At 46.4% G+C, this 13,889-nt stretch overlaps 1 protein-coding gene across 5 annotated transcripts in view; it reads left to right on the top strand.

Annotated features, from left to right (window-relative positions):
* LOC309562497 (catenin delta-1-like) overlaps positions 1–13,889 on the top strand; it is a 707,773-nt gene that overhangs the window by 136,028 nt on the left and 557,856 nt on the right. For all 5 annotated transcript variants that reach the window (XM_082266730.1, XM_082266729.1, XM_082266728.1 and 2 more), the window contains one exon: positions 12,585–12,813. In XM_082266730.1, coding sequence (XP_082122856.1) covers positions 12,585–12,813 — 229 coding nt within the window. The remainder of the gene's footprint in view (positions 1–12,584; positions 12,814–13,889) is intronic.

The following is a 13,889-nucleotide window of genomic DNA, read 5'->3' as shown; positions in this document are numbered from 1 at the left end:
AGTCATGCTACACTGTAACCAAACAAAATTTTTATCATTTTTTTCACACAAATAGAGCTTTCTTTTGGTGGTATTTGATCACAACTGGGTTTTTTTTTCTTCGTGATATAAGCAAAAAAAGAGCAAAAATTTTGAAAAAAAACCACTTTTTTTTTTAGTTTCTATTATACAATTTTGCAAAAAATTAATTTTTCTTCATACATTTGGGCCAAAATTTATACTGCTACATATCTCCGGTAAAATTAACCCAAATTGGTGTATATTATTTAGTCTGTGTGAAAGTTATTGAGTCTAGAAGCGATGGTACCAATTACTGAAAATTGATCACACCAGAAGTACTGACTGCCTATCTCCTTTCTTGAGGCCCTGAAATGTCAGGACAGTACAAATACCCCCCAAATGACCCATTTTTGTAAAGTAGACAGTCCAAGGTATTTAGTAAGAGGCATGGTGAGGTTTTTGAAGTTATAATTTTTTCCCACAATTCTTGGGAAAATGAAGAGAAAAAAATTTTTTTCTTTTTTTTTTTTTCCCAAAACGTTGTCAATTTATAAGCTATTTCTAACACATAGCATGTACACAGCAAAAATGACACCCCGAAATTCATTCTGTTACTCCTTCTGAGTATGGTGATACCACATGTGTGAGCCTTTTACACAGCCTGGCCACAAAAAGAGACTCCACGTCCAAGTAGCACCATAAGGCGTTTTAGGAGCATAAATACACATAAAACTTTCTTACTACCTATCACACTTTTCAAGGCCCTAGAGCACCAATACAATGGAAAAGTCCACAAAATGACCCCATTTTGGAAAGCAAACACTCCAACGTATATTCTATGAGGCATTATGGGTCCTTTGAACATGTCATTTTTTTCCACAAGTTTTTGGAAAATGTGGGAAAAAAATAAAAACTTTTTTTTTTTTACACAAAGTTGTCAATTTATAGGATATTCCTAACACATAGCATGTACACAGCAAAAATGACACCCCAAAATACATTCTGCCACTCCTCCGGAGTATGGCAATACCACATGTGTGAGACTTTTTCACAGCCTAGCCATATAGAGGGGCCTAACATCCAAGGCGCATCATCATGCATCCTAGCCACTTGCCTAGGCCTATTTTTGACATTTGGTGTTTACAAGCTAAAATCAGTTGTTTTGCTAGAAAACTGCTTAGAACCCCCAAACATTATATATTTTTTTTTAGCAGAGACCCTAGAGATTAAAGTGGAGATTATTGCAATATTTTTTATCACACCGTATTTGCGCAGCGGTCTTCCAAACGCAATTTTTTTGGAAAAAATTCACTTTTTTTAATTAAAAAATAAGAAACCAGTAAAGTTAGCCCAATTTTTTTCCATAATGTGAAAGATAATGTTACGCCGAGTAAATAGATACCCAACATGTCATGTTTCAAAATTGCGCACGCTCACGGAATGGCGACAAACTTTGGTACTTAAAAATCCCCATAGGCGACAATTTAAAAATTTCTACAGGTTGCCATCTTTGAGTTACAGAGGAGGTCTAGGGCTCAAATTATTCCCCTTGCTCTAACGATCGCGGCGATACCTCACATGTGTGGTTTGAACACCGTTTACATATGTGGGCGGGGTTTCCATATGCGTCGCTTCTGTGCGCGAGCTAACGGGGACAGGGCGCTTTAATTTTTTTTTTTTTTTTTTTTTACTATTTATTTTATTTATTATTTTTTATTTTTACACCGTTTAACAAAAAAAAAAAAAAATTGATCATTATTTCTATTAAAAGAAATGTAAATATTCCTCGTAATAGAAATAGGCACGACAGGACCTCTTTTTGTGAGATCTGGGGTCAAAAAGTCCTCAGATCTCACAAGTACACTAAAAGATAGAAAAAAAAAAAAAAAAATTATATAAAATGAAGAAAAAAAAAAAAAAAAAAAAAGACATTTAAACCGGTTGCTAGGCAACAACATTTTCCGTAGCTCCGGTCCTCCAAGACCATAGAGTCAAGTGAGGGCAAACTTGCCCTCACTCGACATCCTGTCTGTGAGGATCCGGGACTGGATCGTTTTCCCCGCTGCCGGCGGGTCCGGTAAGCGGGGAAAAGGACCGGACGCGGCGGGAGGGGGGGGGGGCACCTCTTCCGCCATCCCGGAAGGGTGAACCCACGGCGAATCCGCCGCTGGGACCACCCTTATCGGAAAGCCAACCGTCTACCGTTTAAAAAAATACCAGGGTTATGGCAGCTATCTGCTGCCATAACACCGGTATTTAGGTTTAAACGGAGGACGTATATAAACCTTTTTGGACTTGGACATGGTGGCTGTATGAAGGGTGACAGGTACTCGGGTACTTTGTTGGGCAGGTGACAGGTACTCTGGTACTGATGAGCAGGTGGCAGGTACTCGGGTACTCCGATAGGCAGGTGACAGGTACTCGGGTACTCTGATGGGCAGGTGACAGGCAGGTGATAGGTACTGATGAGTAGTACTGATACTGATAGGTGATACTGTACTGATGGGTACTGATGATCAGTACTGATACGTGATAGGTACTGATGAGTAGTGATGGGTACTGATGAGCAGGCGGCAAGTACTCGGGTACTTCAGGCGTCAGGTACTCTGATGAGCAGGTGGAAGGTACTCTGGTACTCTGATGGGTAGGTGACAGGTACTCAGGTACTCTGATGACGGGTACTCCGTTGACAGGTAATCAAAGTATCCGAGTACCTGTCATCAGAGTACCCGAGTACCTGTCATCAGAGTACCCGAGTACCTGTCATCAGAGTACCCGAGTACCTGTCATCAGAGTACCCGAGTACCTGTCATCAGAGTACCCGATGGGCTGGTGACAGGTACTCGGGTACTTTGATGGGCTAGTGACAGGTACTCTTTATTGGGGGGGGGGGCAATCAGTGTGTTTGGGGTGCACTGTACTTGGTAACTAGCTGTTACCACACTCTCTTCCTCACACAGGATCAGTGTGTGAGGAGGAGAACACGGTGACAGCTAGTTACCGTGTTCTCTGTTGACATTTGTGACCGGCTGTGATTGGACACAGCCGGTCACGTGGTAAAGAGCCAATTTCATTGGCTCTTTACCTAGATCGGGGATCGACTCTGTCCGAGGGACAAGCCTCGTCCCCGATCGCTGCTCTGCGCGCCCCCGGGGGCGCGCATTGCAGAGAGAACGAGCGGCTCGTGCAGGAGCCGCTCATGTGATCGGCTGTGACTGACACAGCCGATCACATGGTAAACAGCCAATTTCTATTGGCTGCTTACCTTGATCAGGGATGGGCTATGTCCGAGGGACGAGCCTCACCCCCGATCGCCGCGCTGCGCGCCCCCGGGGGCGCGCAGTAGCAGCTAGAGCGGGCGGACGTCATATGACGGCCGCCCGGAACGGTAAAGCCATCCTGCCGGCGTCATATTACTATGCGCCGGTATGGATGTGGTTAAAATAGTTTTAATATATTTATCAGACCAAAAGGTAACAAATGAGAAGCTGCATTGCACCAAAACGCAATCAGGATTGCAGCCCTAAGCTGGTTATAGACATTCTAATCTCAACCGGTTCAGAGATTGGCCAAGATTCATAGCATGTATGGGCAGGCTGAATCAAGTCAATCGATCATTTTAACTTGGGCACCACCTATTCCTCTATCGTTCATTGACGGATGCAGTTCTTTGATCCATATCAGTAGGATTATACTGCCCCCTACATGAGGAGGACACTAGGCAGAAAAAATGTTCTGGCTACGCTAATGGGCAGTCCCGGAGGGTACACCCTCTCTTGCTGCATCGGATGTCAGTTTTAATCTGCCTAGTCAGGAGTAAGGACCTGGTTCCTTGCTGGGATCTTTGGTCCTGGCATAAAAGTATCTTTCTCTTACGTCCTCTGACAGTCGCCGCCCCTCATATAGTCTTCACCAATGGGTATTGACCTCTTATCCATAGGAGCAAGCTAGGCATAACACTTGTTAAAATACAAAACAATTTGCATAGACACGCCTGTAGGGGCTGTCCCACTGGTCCAATATCCCCCCTTCTATCAGCATTCCCAACTCAGTTTGTCTTCTGCCTAGTTAGAGTAAGATAGGCTTCCCTGTGCTGGGGCTACAGTCTCAGCCTTTCTTCTGTTTTATTACTTTTATTTTATGCCAAGTGTTTTCTTTGCACTACTAGCTTTTTATTTGTACTGCGCTTAGTCGGATCCTCGAAGACTACAGCGTTTGCGGAGCTGGGAATCGGACTGGTTGTACTAGAGCCTTACGGAATCCCAGCCCGCCATCGAGCGTTTAGCAGGCTATGCGTACGCCCTGGCCTCGCAAACGACCTATCCCTGTCCTTAGGGACAAAAGCCAGCGAGGTGGCCACCTCGTTAGGATGCCTCAACTGTGGTTTACTGTGCATTGCTAGAGCGGCACCCACACCATCATGGATCGGTGAGTACATTCTGTGTGGGGCCTCTGTCTGTCTGTGTTCTCCCCTCATGTCTGTGTGTCTGGGCCTCGCATTTCCTCCCGGTCCCTGTGGGGGCACTATTGCGTCCAGGACGCTCTGTGGGGGTCCCTGTCCTCTTCGGCACTGTTTTAGGTGGCTTATTGGGGGTACAGGCATGCATGTGTGGGCCGCTGCGGTGGAAAACCGCGGGGCCGCCATTTTGGGTGTGGGAGGCTGCTCTGCTTTTAGTAAGGGCATTTCAGCAGCCATTTTCTCTGTAGTGTATCGCGCCCTTTCGGGCGCCATCTTTGGTGTGGCAAGGTTGTTTTCTGCACGTGTTCGGCGGCCATTTTCCCGGAGCCTCCCATTGATTTCTATAGGCAACCATTTTTCGTTAGTCCGAGTCCTATTCAGCCTCTAGCGGTGTGACATCACTTCCTTTCTTCATGCAGCCAGATCGTTCAGCAAGCGTGGTAACTGTACAGCTACACTTCTGGGGGTCTTTTCCTGCTGTTTTTCGGGGGATTTTTTTTTGCGATCGGTTATATTTCTTCCTGTGGGGTACCTCAGTCTAGTCCTTATTGGGGGTGCATTGCGGTGGGTTTCGTCGCTATGGCGATTTTAAAGGGTCAGCGCCAAAAAAGTTTTTTTTATGGAGTCTCAGGACAGCAAATTCCCCCCAGCTTTGGTGGAGGTTTCAGGTACGCCTGAATCATCTGCGATTACTGCTGCACTTGCGACTTTATCGTCCAAAGTAGATCTGTTGATGTCTGAACGGGCTTCTAGAAAAAGGCCTAGGCTTTCTCACTCCTCTGATTCAGAATCGGATATGGTTGCCACGTACAGTGTACCGCCTGCAGGGTCTCAGTCCTCTCAGTCGGAAGGGGAGGCGGAGGATGAGCAAAGGGATGATTTCCCCCCCTGGGACGGCCAGAGAATGCGCTGCTATGTCTGCACTTATGGAGCAAGATTTGGTGCCTCAGGTCAAGGGAGATGGGACTTTAAGGGCTCAGTCAGAAAGTGTATTTTATATACGGTTTATTAAAAAAATATATTATGTATTGATAGCAAATTGATACAAACAACGCAACACAATTAATGCCAATGGGTTATAGACCCATGTGAAGGAGTGAAGTAGAACGAATGGTGACAATGTGAAATGGTGACTTTGAAAACTCTGTCTATTTAAGGCTCATGCATATGAGCTTGTTGAGAAAGAGTTGCTTTTCAAACTTCCGACGCGTTTCGGCATTATTATTGGTATATTGCCTTTATCAAGGAAGCGGGGAGAGTTCACCATATCTGGAAAATATATAGTGAATATATATTAAGGAGTATAATATAACACTATTTACAGAAATAGTGAATAAAGAAGTATGCACGTACATGTGATTAGACAGTCAGGTCCCTGGCACAGGTAACCCCAGAGTAACCACACTCTGGGGATTGACAAAGACTTTGGGGGCTGCATCCTCTAAGATCTCTGTCTCATTCCTGTGTCGGCGGCTACGGAACAACTTCGTTATACCCATCACGTCATAGGCAGGGTGCGCGCGCAGTTCCCTCTGCGCGCGCATCGCATTCACACGCTGGCCCGGACCCCTGATCGGCGTCATGACGCACGGATGCGCTAGTGCGCATGCGCCGATGGGTATATATAGCCGGGGATTTCTAACAGGGCGCCACTTCCCTCCAGCTGAGGGACGGTACGGATGCCCAGGATATGCTACTTTGGACTTCTATTTTGCCACCCCAGCCCTACTAATCGTAAGTTTATCATCCAACAATGCTATATTTTGCATTGTTGGATGTATTCTTTCTTCAAGTGCCTAAACGCCTTCTCTCCAAGGCTTACCAGCACAATTTCTTTACTAGGGAACTACCGGAACCATGACCAGGGCTCCCCCTGCTGTTTGAATCCGGAACTCCCTTCAATGTAAGTCTCCATATGTCTATACAGCAGTCTAAATTCAAGCAATTATATATATTTTTGCCAACACAAACTACAATCTGTTCCACAATGCAGGCTGAAGTAAAGAAAGAACATACCTTCCACAGGCCTTCTAATTTACATTGGATTACTATTACTAAGACTTTTATCACTGGCTACAACCAACTGTAAGTGACAAGCACTATTTACTATAGTGTTTTCAAACAATGTCAAAACCAATTTCTTGACCCAATATGTCATATTTTCAGGCCAATGAGAAGGATCCTCTCCCTCCTCATACACATCAAGTAATCTTTACGTTATGTAAGTCTGCTCAATACATTACTCTCTTATTCACACCAAAGTTGGCACTATTATCACTGCCTCAATCGTATATCTTCACAGATAGCAATTCCTCTACAAATCCTGTGTGATTAGTTTTGGGAAAGCAGTGGGAATACCAAAGCCTGGGACCTGACTGTCTAATCACATGTACGTGCATACTTCTTTATTCACTATTTCTGTAAATAGTGTTATATTATACTCCTTAATATATATTCACTATATATTTTCCTGATATGGTGAGCTCTCCCCGCTTCCTTGATAAAGGCAATATACCAATATTAATGCCGAAACGCGTCGGAAGTTTGAAAAGCAACTCTTTCTCAACAAGCTCATATGCATGAGCCTTAAATAGACAGAGTTTTCAAAGTCACCATTTCACATTGTCACCTTTCGTTCTACTTCACTCCTTCACATGGGTCTATAACCCATTGGCACTAATTGTGTTACGTTTGTATCAATTTGCTATCAATACATAATATATTTTTTAATAAACCGTATATAAAATACACTTTCTGACTGAGCCCTTAAAGTCCCATCTCCCTTGACCTGAGGCACCAAATCTTGCTCCAAAATGTTTCCTAGGGACGTTGGCTACACCTACTAATTTAGGTATCGGGGATCAAACCCTTTTCTCATGTCTGCGCTTATTGCCTCTGTTAAAGATGCACTACATTTAGAGGATGAGCCCAACCCGCCGGGTAAGCGGTCTTCTTTTGGGACCCGTAGAACCCAGAAGGCGGCGCAAGTGTTTCCTTGTCCTGCTGAGTTTCATGAAACGGTGAACGAACAATGGCGCAATTTGAAGCGCAATTTTGTGGTACCAAAACTTTCAGTTCCGTTATCCCTTTGCGTCTCCTATGGATTCGTGCTGGACGGTGGCCCCTAAGGTGGATCACACGGTGTCCAGATTGAACAAGTCCACTCTGATGCCCGCGGAGGATTCTCCGGTGTTTAGGGACCCTACGGATAGGCGGGTGGAATCTTTCTCACCACTCCTATATTGTGGCGGGTTCTTTGATGAAACCTATTTTTGTGGCTGATTCCGCCCCTCCTGCTACTTTGGAGATGGTGGACCAGATTATTCAGGCTGTTCTGTACCTGTGTGACGCGGCCTTGGATGAGGCCCCTTTAGCCGCACGACTGTCTGCCGTCGCGGTGATAATCCGTTGCTTGGTATGGCTAAAGAGCTGGTCGGCTGACCAGACTTCCAGAAAGACGGTGTCTGACATCCCCTATGTGGGGAATCGCCTTTTTGGGGATTCTCTAGACGAATTGGTTAAATCATAAGGGTAAGTCTTTCCGCGGTAAGCGGGGCCCTTCCTTTAAACCAAATCAGGGGTCCTTTCGTGCCTTCAAGACACAGGATGGCCAGAAAAAACCTTGGGTGGGCATGCCAAAAGCCGCCCACGCTGGCGCGGCGGCCCAGGCCGCCTCGACCTGAAGGAACGCCCTCACCCATTCAGGGGTGGGGGGACGTCTGCGCGATTTTCTCGAACCTTGGCTGCTCTGGATTCCGGACAGGTGGGTTCAGGAAATCATTCGATCAGGTTACAAGATCGAATTCCTTTCGCGTCCGGCGGACAGATTATTTCCCTCAAATCTTCATTTGACCCCAGATCGTTTACAGGATCCCCCCCCCCCAGGGGTAATCGTCCCGGTGCCGCATCGGGACAGATTCCGGGGTTTTATTCGAATCTGTTCACTGTGCCCAGAAAGGAGGGCAAGGTATGTCCGATTCTGGACTTAAGCTCTGAACCGCTTTGTGCGGGTTCATACATTCCGCATGGAATCCCTCCGTGCGGTGGTAGCCTCCCTGAGCCCGGGAGATTTCCTGGCTTGCATCAACCTCAAGGATGCGTATTTACACATCCTCATATTCGAGGGTCATCAGAGGTACCTCCGATTCGCAATCGCGGAGGAACACTTATGAGTTTGTTGGCTCCTGTTCTGGCCCTGTTACGGGCGCAGGGAATTGCGATCTTGGGTTATCTGGATGATCTCCTTTTAAGATCGAGTGTCAGTCCGAGCCTGTTACGCGATCTGTCAACTACGGTTCAGACGCTCCAGGAGTTCGGTTGGACCCTCAACGTTCAGAAGTTGACTTTGTCCTCTTCTGTTCGACTCCCTTACTTGGGGATGGTCCTGGATTCCGCCCAAGCCAAAGTTTTTCTGCCGGAGGACAACCTCTGGACTCCTCAGGACGGGGTCAGGTCCCTCAGGGACAAAGAATCCTCATCGCTCAGGACCTGCATGCGGTGCCTGGGGTTGATGGTGTCGGCCTTCGAGGTGATACCATTCGCACACTTCCACACACAATCTCTTCAAGTGGAGATCCTGGCCAGATGGGACAGGCATCCTCTTTCCTTGGAAAGGAGGAAATCTGAGTCACCAAGCCAGAGAGGATCTTCTGTGGTGGCTCCAGTCTCCGGCTCTGACGGAGGGAAAATCCTTCCGGCCGTTGTTGTGGACAGTGGTCACCATGGACACCAGCCTGTCGGGCTGGGGTGGCGTTCTGGGCACCTTGTCTGCCCAGGGCACTTGGTCGGAGGAGGAATCCTCCCTGCCAATAAACATCTTGGAGCTGCGAGCGATCAGACTGTGCTTTCTCCGTTGGTCGGATCTTCCTCCGGACCACCCTGTGCAGGTGCAGACGGACAACGCCACTGCGGTGGCTTACATCAATCACCAAGGGGGCACCAGGAGTGCCCGGGTGGCTCGGGAAGTGACCAAGATTCTGTCTTGGTCCGAGACTCACGTCCCGGTGATTTCGGCAGTTCACATTCCAGGTGTGGAGAATTGGCAGCCCGATTACCTGAGCTGCCAGACCCTGGACCAGGGGAATGGTCCCTACACCCGTAGGTGTTTCAGATGCTGTGTGCGTGATGGGGATCCCTGGATGTGGATCTGTTCGCATCCCGGCTAAACAACAAGGTGGGAAGGTTCGTGGCAAGAACCCGCGATCCTCTGGCAGACTCCTCGGATGCGCTAGTGGGGCCTTGGAATCAGTATCGCCTGATTTATGCCACCCCCCCCCCCCCCCGATTCATTTGTTGTCCAGGTTCCTTTGCAGGTTGGTCTCGGAACCGAAGTTGGTGATTCTGGTGGCCCCGGAATGGCCGCGCCGGTCTTGGTACGCGGACATCATACAACTTGTCGTCGAGCCTCCATGGTGGCTCCCGTTGCAAGACGATCTACTGTCTCAGGGGCCGGTCTTCCATCCTGCTTTACAGTCACTGGCTTTAACGGAGTCGCTGTTGAAAGCCAGATCTTGAGAGATCGGGGGTCTCTCGTCGGCGGTCATTCCTACCCTGCTCAAGGCTAGGAAGGCCTCGTCCGGTAAAATCTATTACCATACCTGGAAGGCCTATTTTGCCTGGTGTGAATCCAGGGGCGTCCATCCTCGCTCTTTTTCGGTGGCGAGGGTGTTGGACTTCCTGCAATCTGGTGTGGACCAGCGTCTTGCGCTGACCACGATTAAGGGTCAGTTGTCTGCACTGGCAATCCTTTTCCAGCGCCCCTTGGCGTCAAACTCTTTGATACGCTCCTTTATTCAGGGGGTGTGTCATTTGGCTCCTCCTCGGAGAGCGCCTTTACCTCCTTGGGACTTGAATTTGGTCCTGTTGGTTTTGCAACGGCCTCCCTTTGAGAACATCAGGGAGATTCATCTGTTTGTGCTGTCACGGAAGGTTGCCTTTCTGGTGGCGATCACATCTACCCGCTGAGTGTCGGAGTTGGTGGCCCTGTCTTGCCGCTTCCCTTACCTTGTTCATAGGGATAAGGTGGTCTTGCGACCTAACCAAGCTTTCCTTCCTAAGGTGGTTTCCGATTTTCACCTTAACGAGGATATTGTCTTGCCTTCGCTATGTGCGAATCCTAAGGAGTTTGCCTTGCATTCCTTGAATGTAGTCTGGGCAATCAGGGTTTACCTGTCGTCTACTCAATCCTTCAGGAAGTCGGATTCCCTTTTTGTCCTTCCCGGGGGCCCTCGGAAGGGTATGGCTGCGTCTGCGGCAACCATTTCGAAATGGATCAGACAGACGATTGTACAGGCCTATTCTATTAGGGAACTGGTGCCGCCCTTCCCTGTTAAAGCGCACTCTACCAGAGCAGTGAGTGCGTCCTGGGCCTTCCGGCATCAAGCTTCGGTGGCCCAGGTGTGCAAGGCAGCGACTTGGTCGTCCGTGCACACCTTTTCCAAATTTTACAAACTTGACGTTTTGGCATCGGCAGATGCCTCCTTTGGCCGAAAAGTCCTGTGTGCGGCCGTGCTTTGAGGGGGACATGGCGTTTGCCTGTCCCCGTCTGTTGGGGTTGTTTCCCCCTTTGTTTGATTTGCTTTCCTGGGTTTGTTGCTCCTGTTGAGCTTTCTCTTTACCCAGAGTTTTTAACTTTCTGGTTCAGATAAGGTTCCTTTCTCTGACCTGGGTGCTGCGTTGCCTTTGTGACGGTTGCGTTTCCCACCCCTCAGGTCTACACTGCTTTTGGACATCCCATTGGCGAAGACTATATGAGGGGCGGTGACTGTCAGAGGACGTAAGAGAAAACTGAATTTTTGTAAAATCTTACCGTAAAATTCCTTTCTCTGACGGTCGCCGCCCCCGCCCCTCTCTTTGGGGTTTTTGGACTATTTACTGCTTGCTACCAAACTGAGTTGGGAATGCTGATAGCAGGGGGGTATTGGACCAGCGGGACAGCCCCTACAGGTGTGTCTATGCAAATTGTTTTGTATTTTAACAAGTCTTATGCCTAGCTTGCTCCTATGGATAAGAGGTCAATAGCCATTGGTGAAATCGCTCAATCAATGGCTGGTTTTAATTTTGCACGTTTTTTTTTTTTTTTTTCTTTTTATACATGGTCAAAGTTTTTTTTAGAGCAGCATATATTTGTATCAAGAATTTTTTTTTTTTTTTTTTTTTTTTTTTTTTATATATTTGAATGGTGTAGATTTATTTAGCATGTTACTTGACCTTGGTTCTTGTAATTTGAAGTGTTTTTTTTTTTTTTTTTTTTTTTCTGCTTTGCATTTTTATTAAAACAAGTACAAACACACAGACCCATGCACACCCACCCACCAAAATTAGTGTTTGTAAACCTAAAAAAAATAAAAATCATGTTCCGGTCTTTTTAAGGCAGTTTAAACTGTATCCTGATCTTGCAATTGAATTTAGTAATTTGCATGTTGTAAAATACCTGTTTAATCTTGCTTGTTCTGTTCCTCTCTGTAAACTGACCACACTAATGATGGCTCTTTCCCCATCCTTCCCTGCTATTAACATGGTCTGTGTAAAGCTGCTTTGTGTCAGTAAATAATGTCCCTTTGTTGATTTTAGAGGCAGAAATGGTGCCCTATTTGTATCATTGGGATCAACAGTGCCCCATCATTGTTGTCAGCTGGAGGAACAGTGCCCCTTCATTGGCCCTATGATGTGCAAGTGGAATGAACGGTGCCCCATGAATGGGACCCTATCTTTGGTGTCAGGGGGTATAGAGTGCACCAAGGGCCAGATAAAGGGAAATAAAGGGTCGCATCTGGTACTCTGGCCAGAGTTTAGTCTCCGTACTGTAACCTCTGCAGACTATCTCCAGCTCCTTGCACCCTTTTTTCTTTCAGCACACCCTGTCCCCCTTCCCTCATTTGTGTGTCTGCATCTCCGTTCCATCATCACCCTCTGCTCCAACCCCGACCTGCATGCCTCTTTCCATGTTCTTACCAATGCAACTTTACAGCTCCCTACAATTACACTTACAGATAAAATCAGCATTTCCTGTAAAATCTGTTGAGGCTGCTTTTAGATTTTGATTAAAGATCAGTTTTTAATAAAGTAATGATAAAAATAAGGTGATTTCTTTGTTTCACTGATTACTTGTTTTGTTTCACTCTAGGAGTTATGAAGATCCACTTAGTGATCATTATGGCTCATCTTTGCCTCAATCTGGAAGTCTTTCTAGTCTTGGACCTGCTCCGTTAACTGCAGTGCCCGGCGGCCCTTGGCGGCAGCCAGAACTGCCAGAAGTTCTTGCTATGTTGAGTTACACACTGGATGCTGTCAGACTGAATGCTGCTGCCTACTTGCAGCACCTGTCCTATCGTAATGAGGAGGTCAAGAAAGAGGTTTGTGTTTGGCCTTAAGCAGATTTTTTTTTTTTCTTAGTAGAGCTTTCCTATGAGATCAAAATAAAGCTTATGTCATCCATGAATATATAGAAATAAAACAAAATTGAGAATTATTGCTGGGATTGTGGTAAATTGTGAAGCTTCTTAGCAGATGTTACACATGATGTGTTCTGAGCTGTTAACATAATGTAAACAGTGGTTATGCTTTGTAGATGCCTAAAGCTCTATACAGCGAGTCCATACAGAGGCTGATTTTTATTCAGATGGTTGTTTATGCCTCTTCTGTAATTAGCTAGTGTTTGGGTAAGTTACCTTTTATTTTTTTTCTACAGTTAGGTTAGGACCTATGCTTTGTTATTAGCACCATGGATTTCTGCTCTAGCTATTCTTTGAGTCCTCTAGCTTCTACCTCTCTAATCAGCCTTTCTACCTCTCTAATCAGCCTTTGTTTAGGGAGTCACTCATGGTTTCCACCTGTCAAACCCATTCTTCCTCTATGCAATTTGATTCTGATTCTTTGTTTTTCAAAGGTCTCTATTTAAGCCTATAGCTGCCGATACATGGTTCATTTTATTTTATGTTCTTTTTTCACCTGGCAAAAACGGGAGAAAAAAACGAAACTGATTCCTCTATCCACACATTTGGTGTGGATGCGGGAATTGTCTCCACTTTGTCATTGTATTCTGATAGCAGGGAATGCAATGACCCCAACTCCCTGCTGTCAGAATCAACAAATCAGCGCTGCAGCCAATAGGTTGAACCGACATTTTCGAGCAGTCCTGTTCGTGAGAAGACATTGATCGACTTATGAATGGGAATGTCCAAACATGGACTGAAATTTTGGCTGGTTCAGCAGGAATTAGCCGAATTTCGATCCATGTATGGCTAGCTTATCGGAGAACTTCCTCTCACTACCCTGACCCAAAGACTAGTTTTCTTTGTCCTTAATGCTAGACATATTTTTGATCCAGTGTCCTTGCCTTCCAAGAAAACCTTTTCTCCCGCTTTTCCTAAAAAAGGTGGTCCCTGTCTTTCACCTTAGCCAGCACTTGTGCCCAGACCTAGGTTAACAT

Source organism: Pelophylax lessonae, assembly GCF_965119305.1.
Source record: "Pelophylax lessonae genome assembly, chromosome: 9".
Classification (NCBI taxonomy): Eukaryota; Metazoa; Chordata; class Amphibia; order Anura; family Ranidae; genus Pelophylax; species Pelophylax lessonae.
The sequence above is the reverse complement of the archived record's forward strand: the minus strand, read 5'-3'. Positions and strand labels throughout refer to the sequence as shown.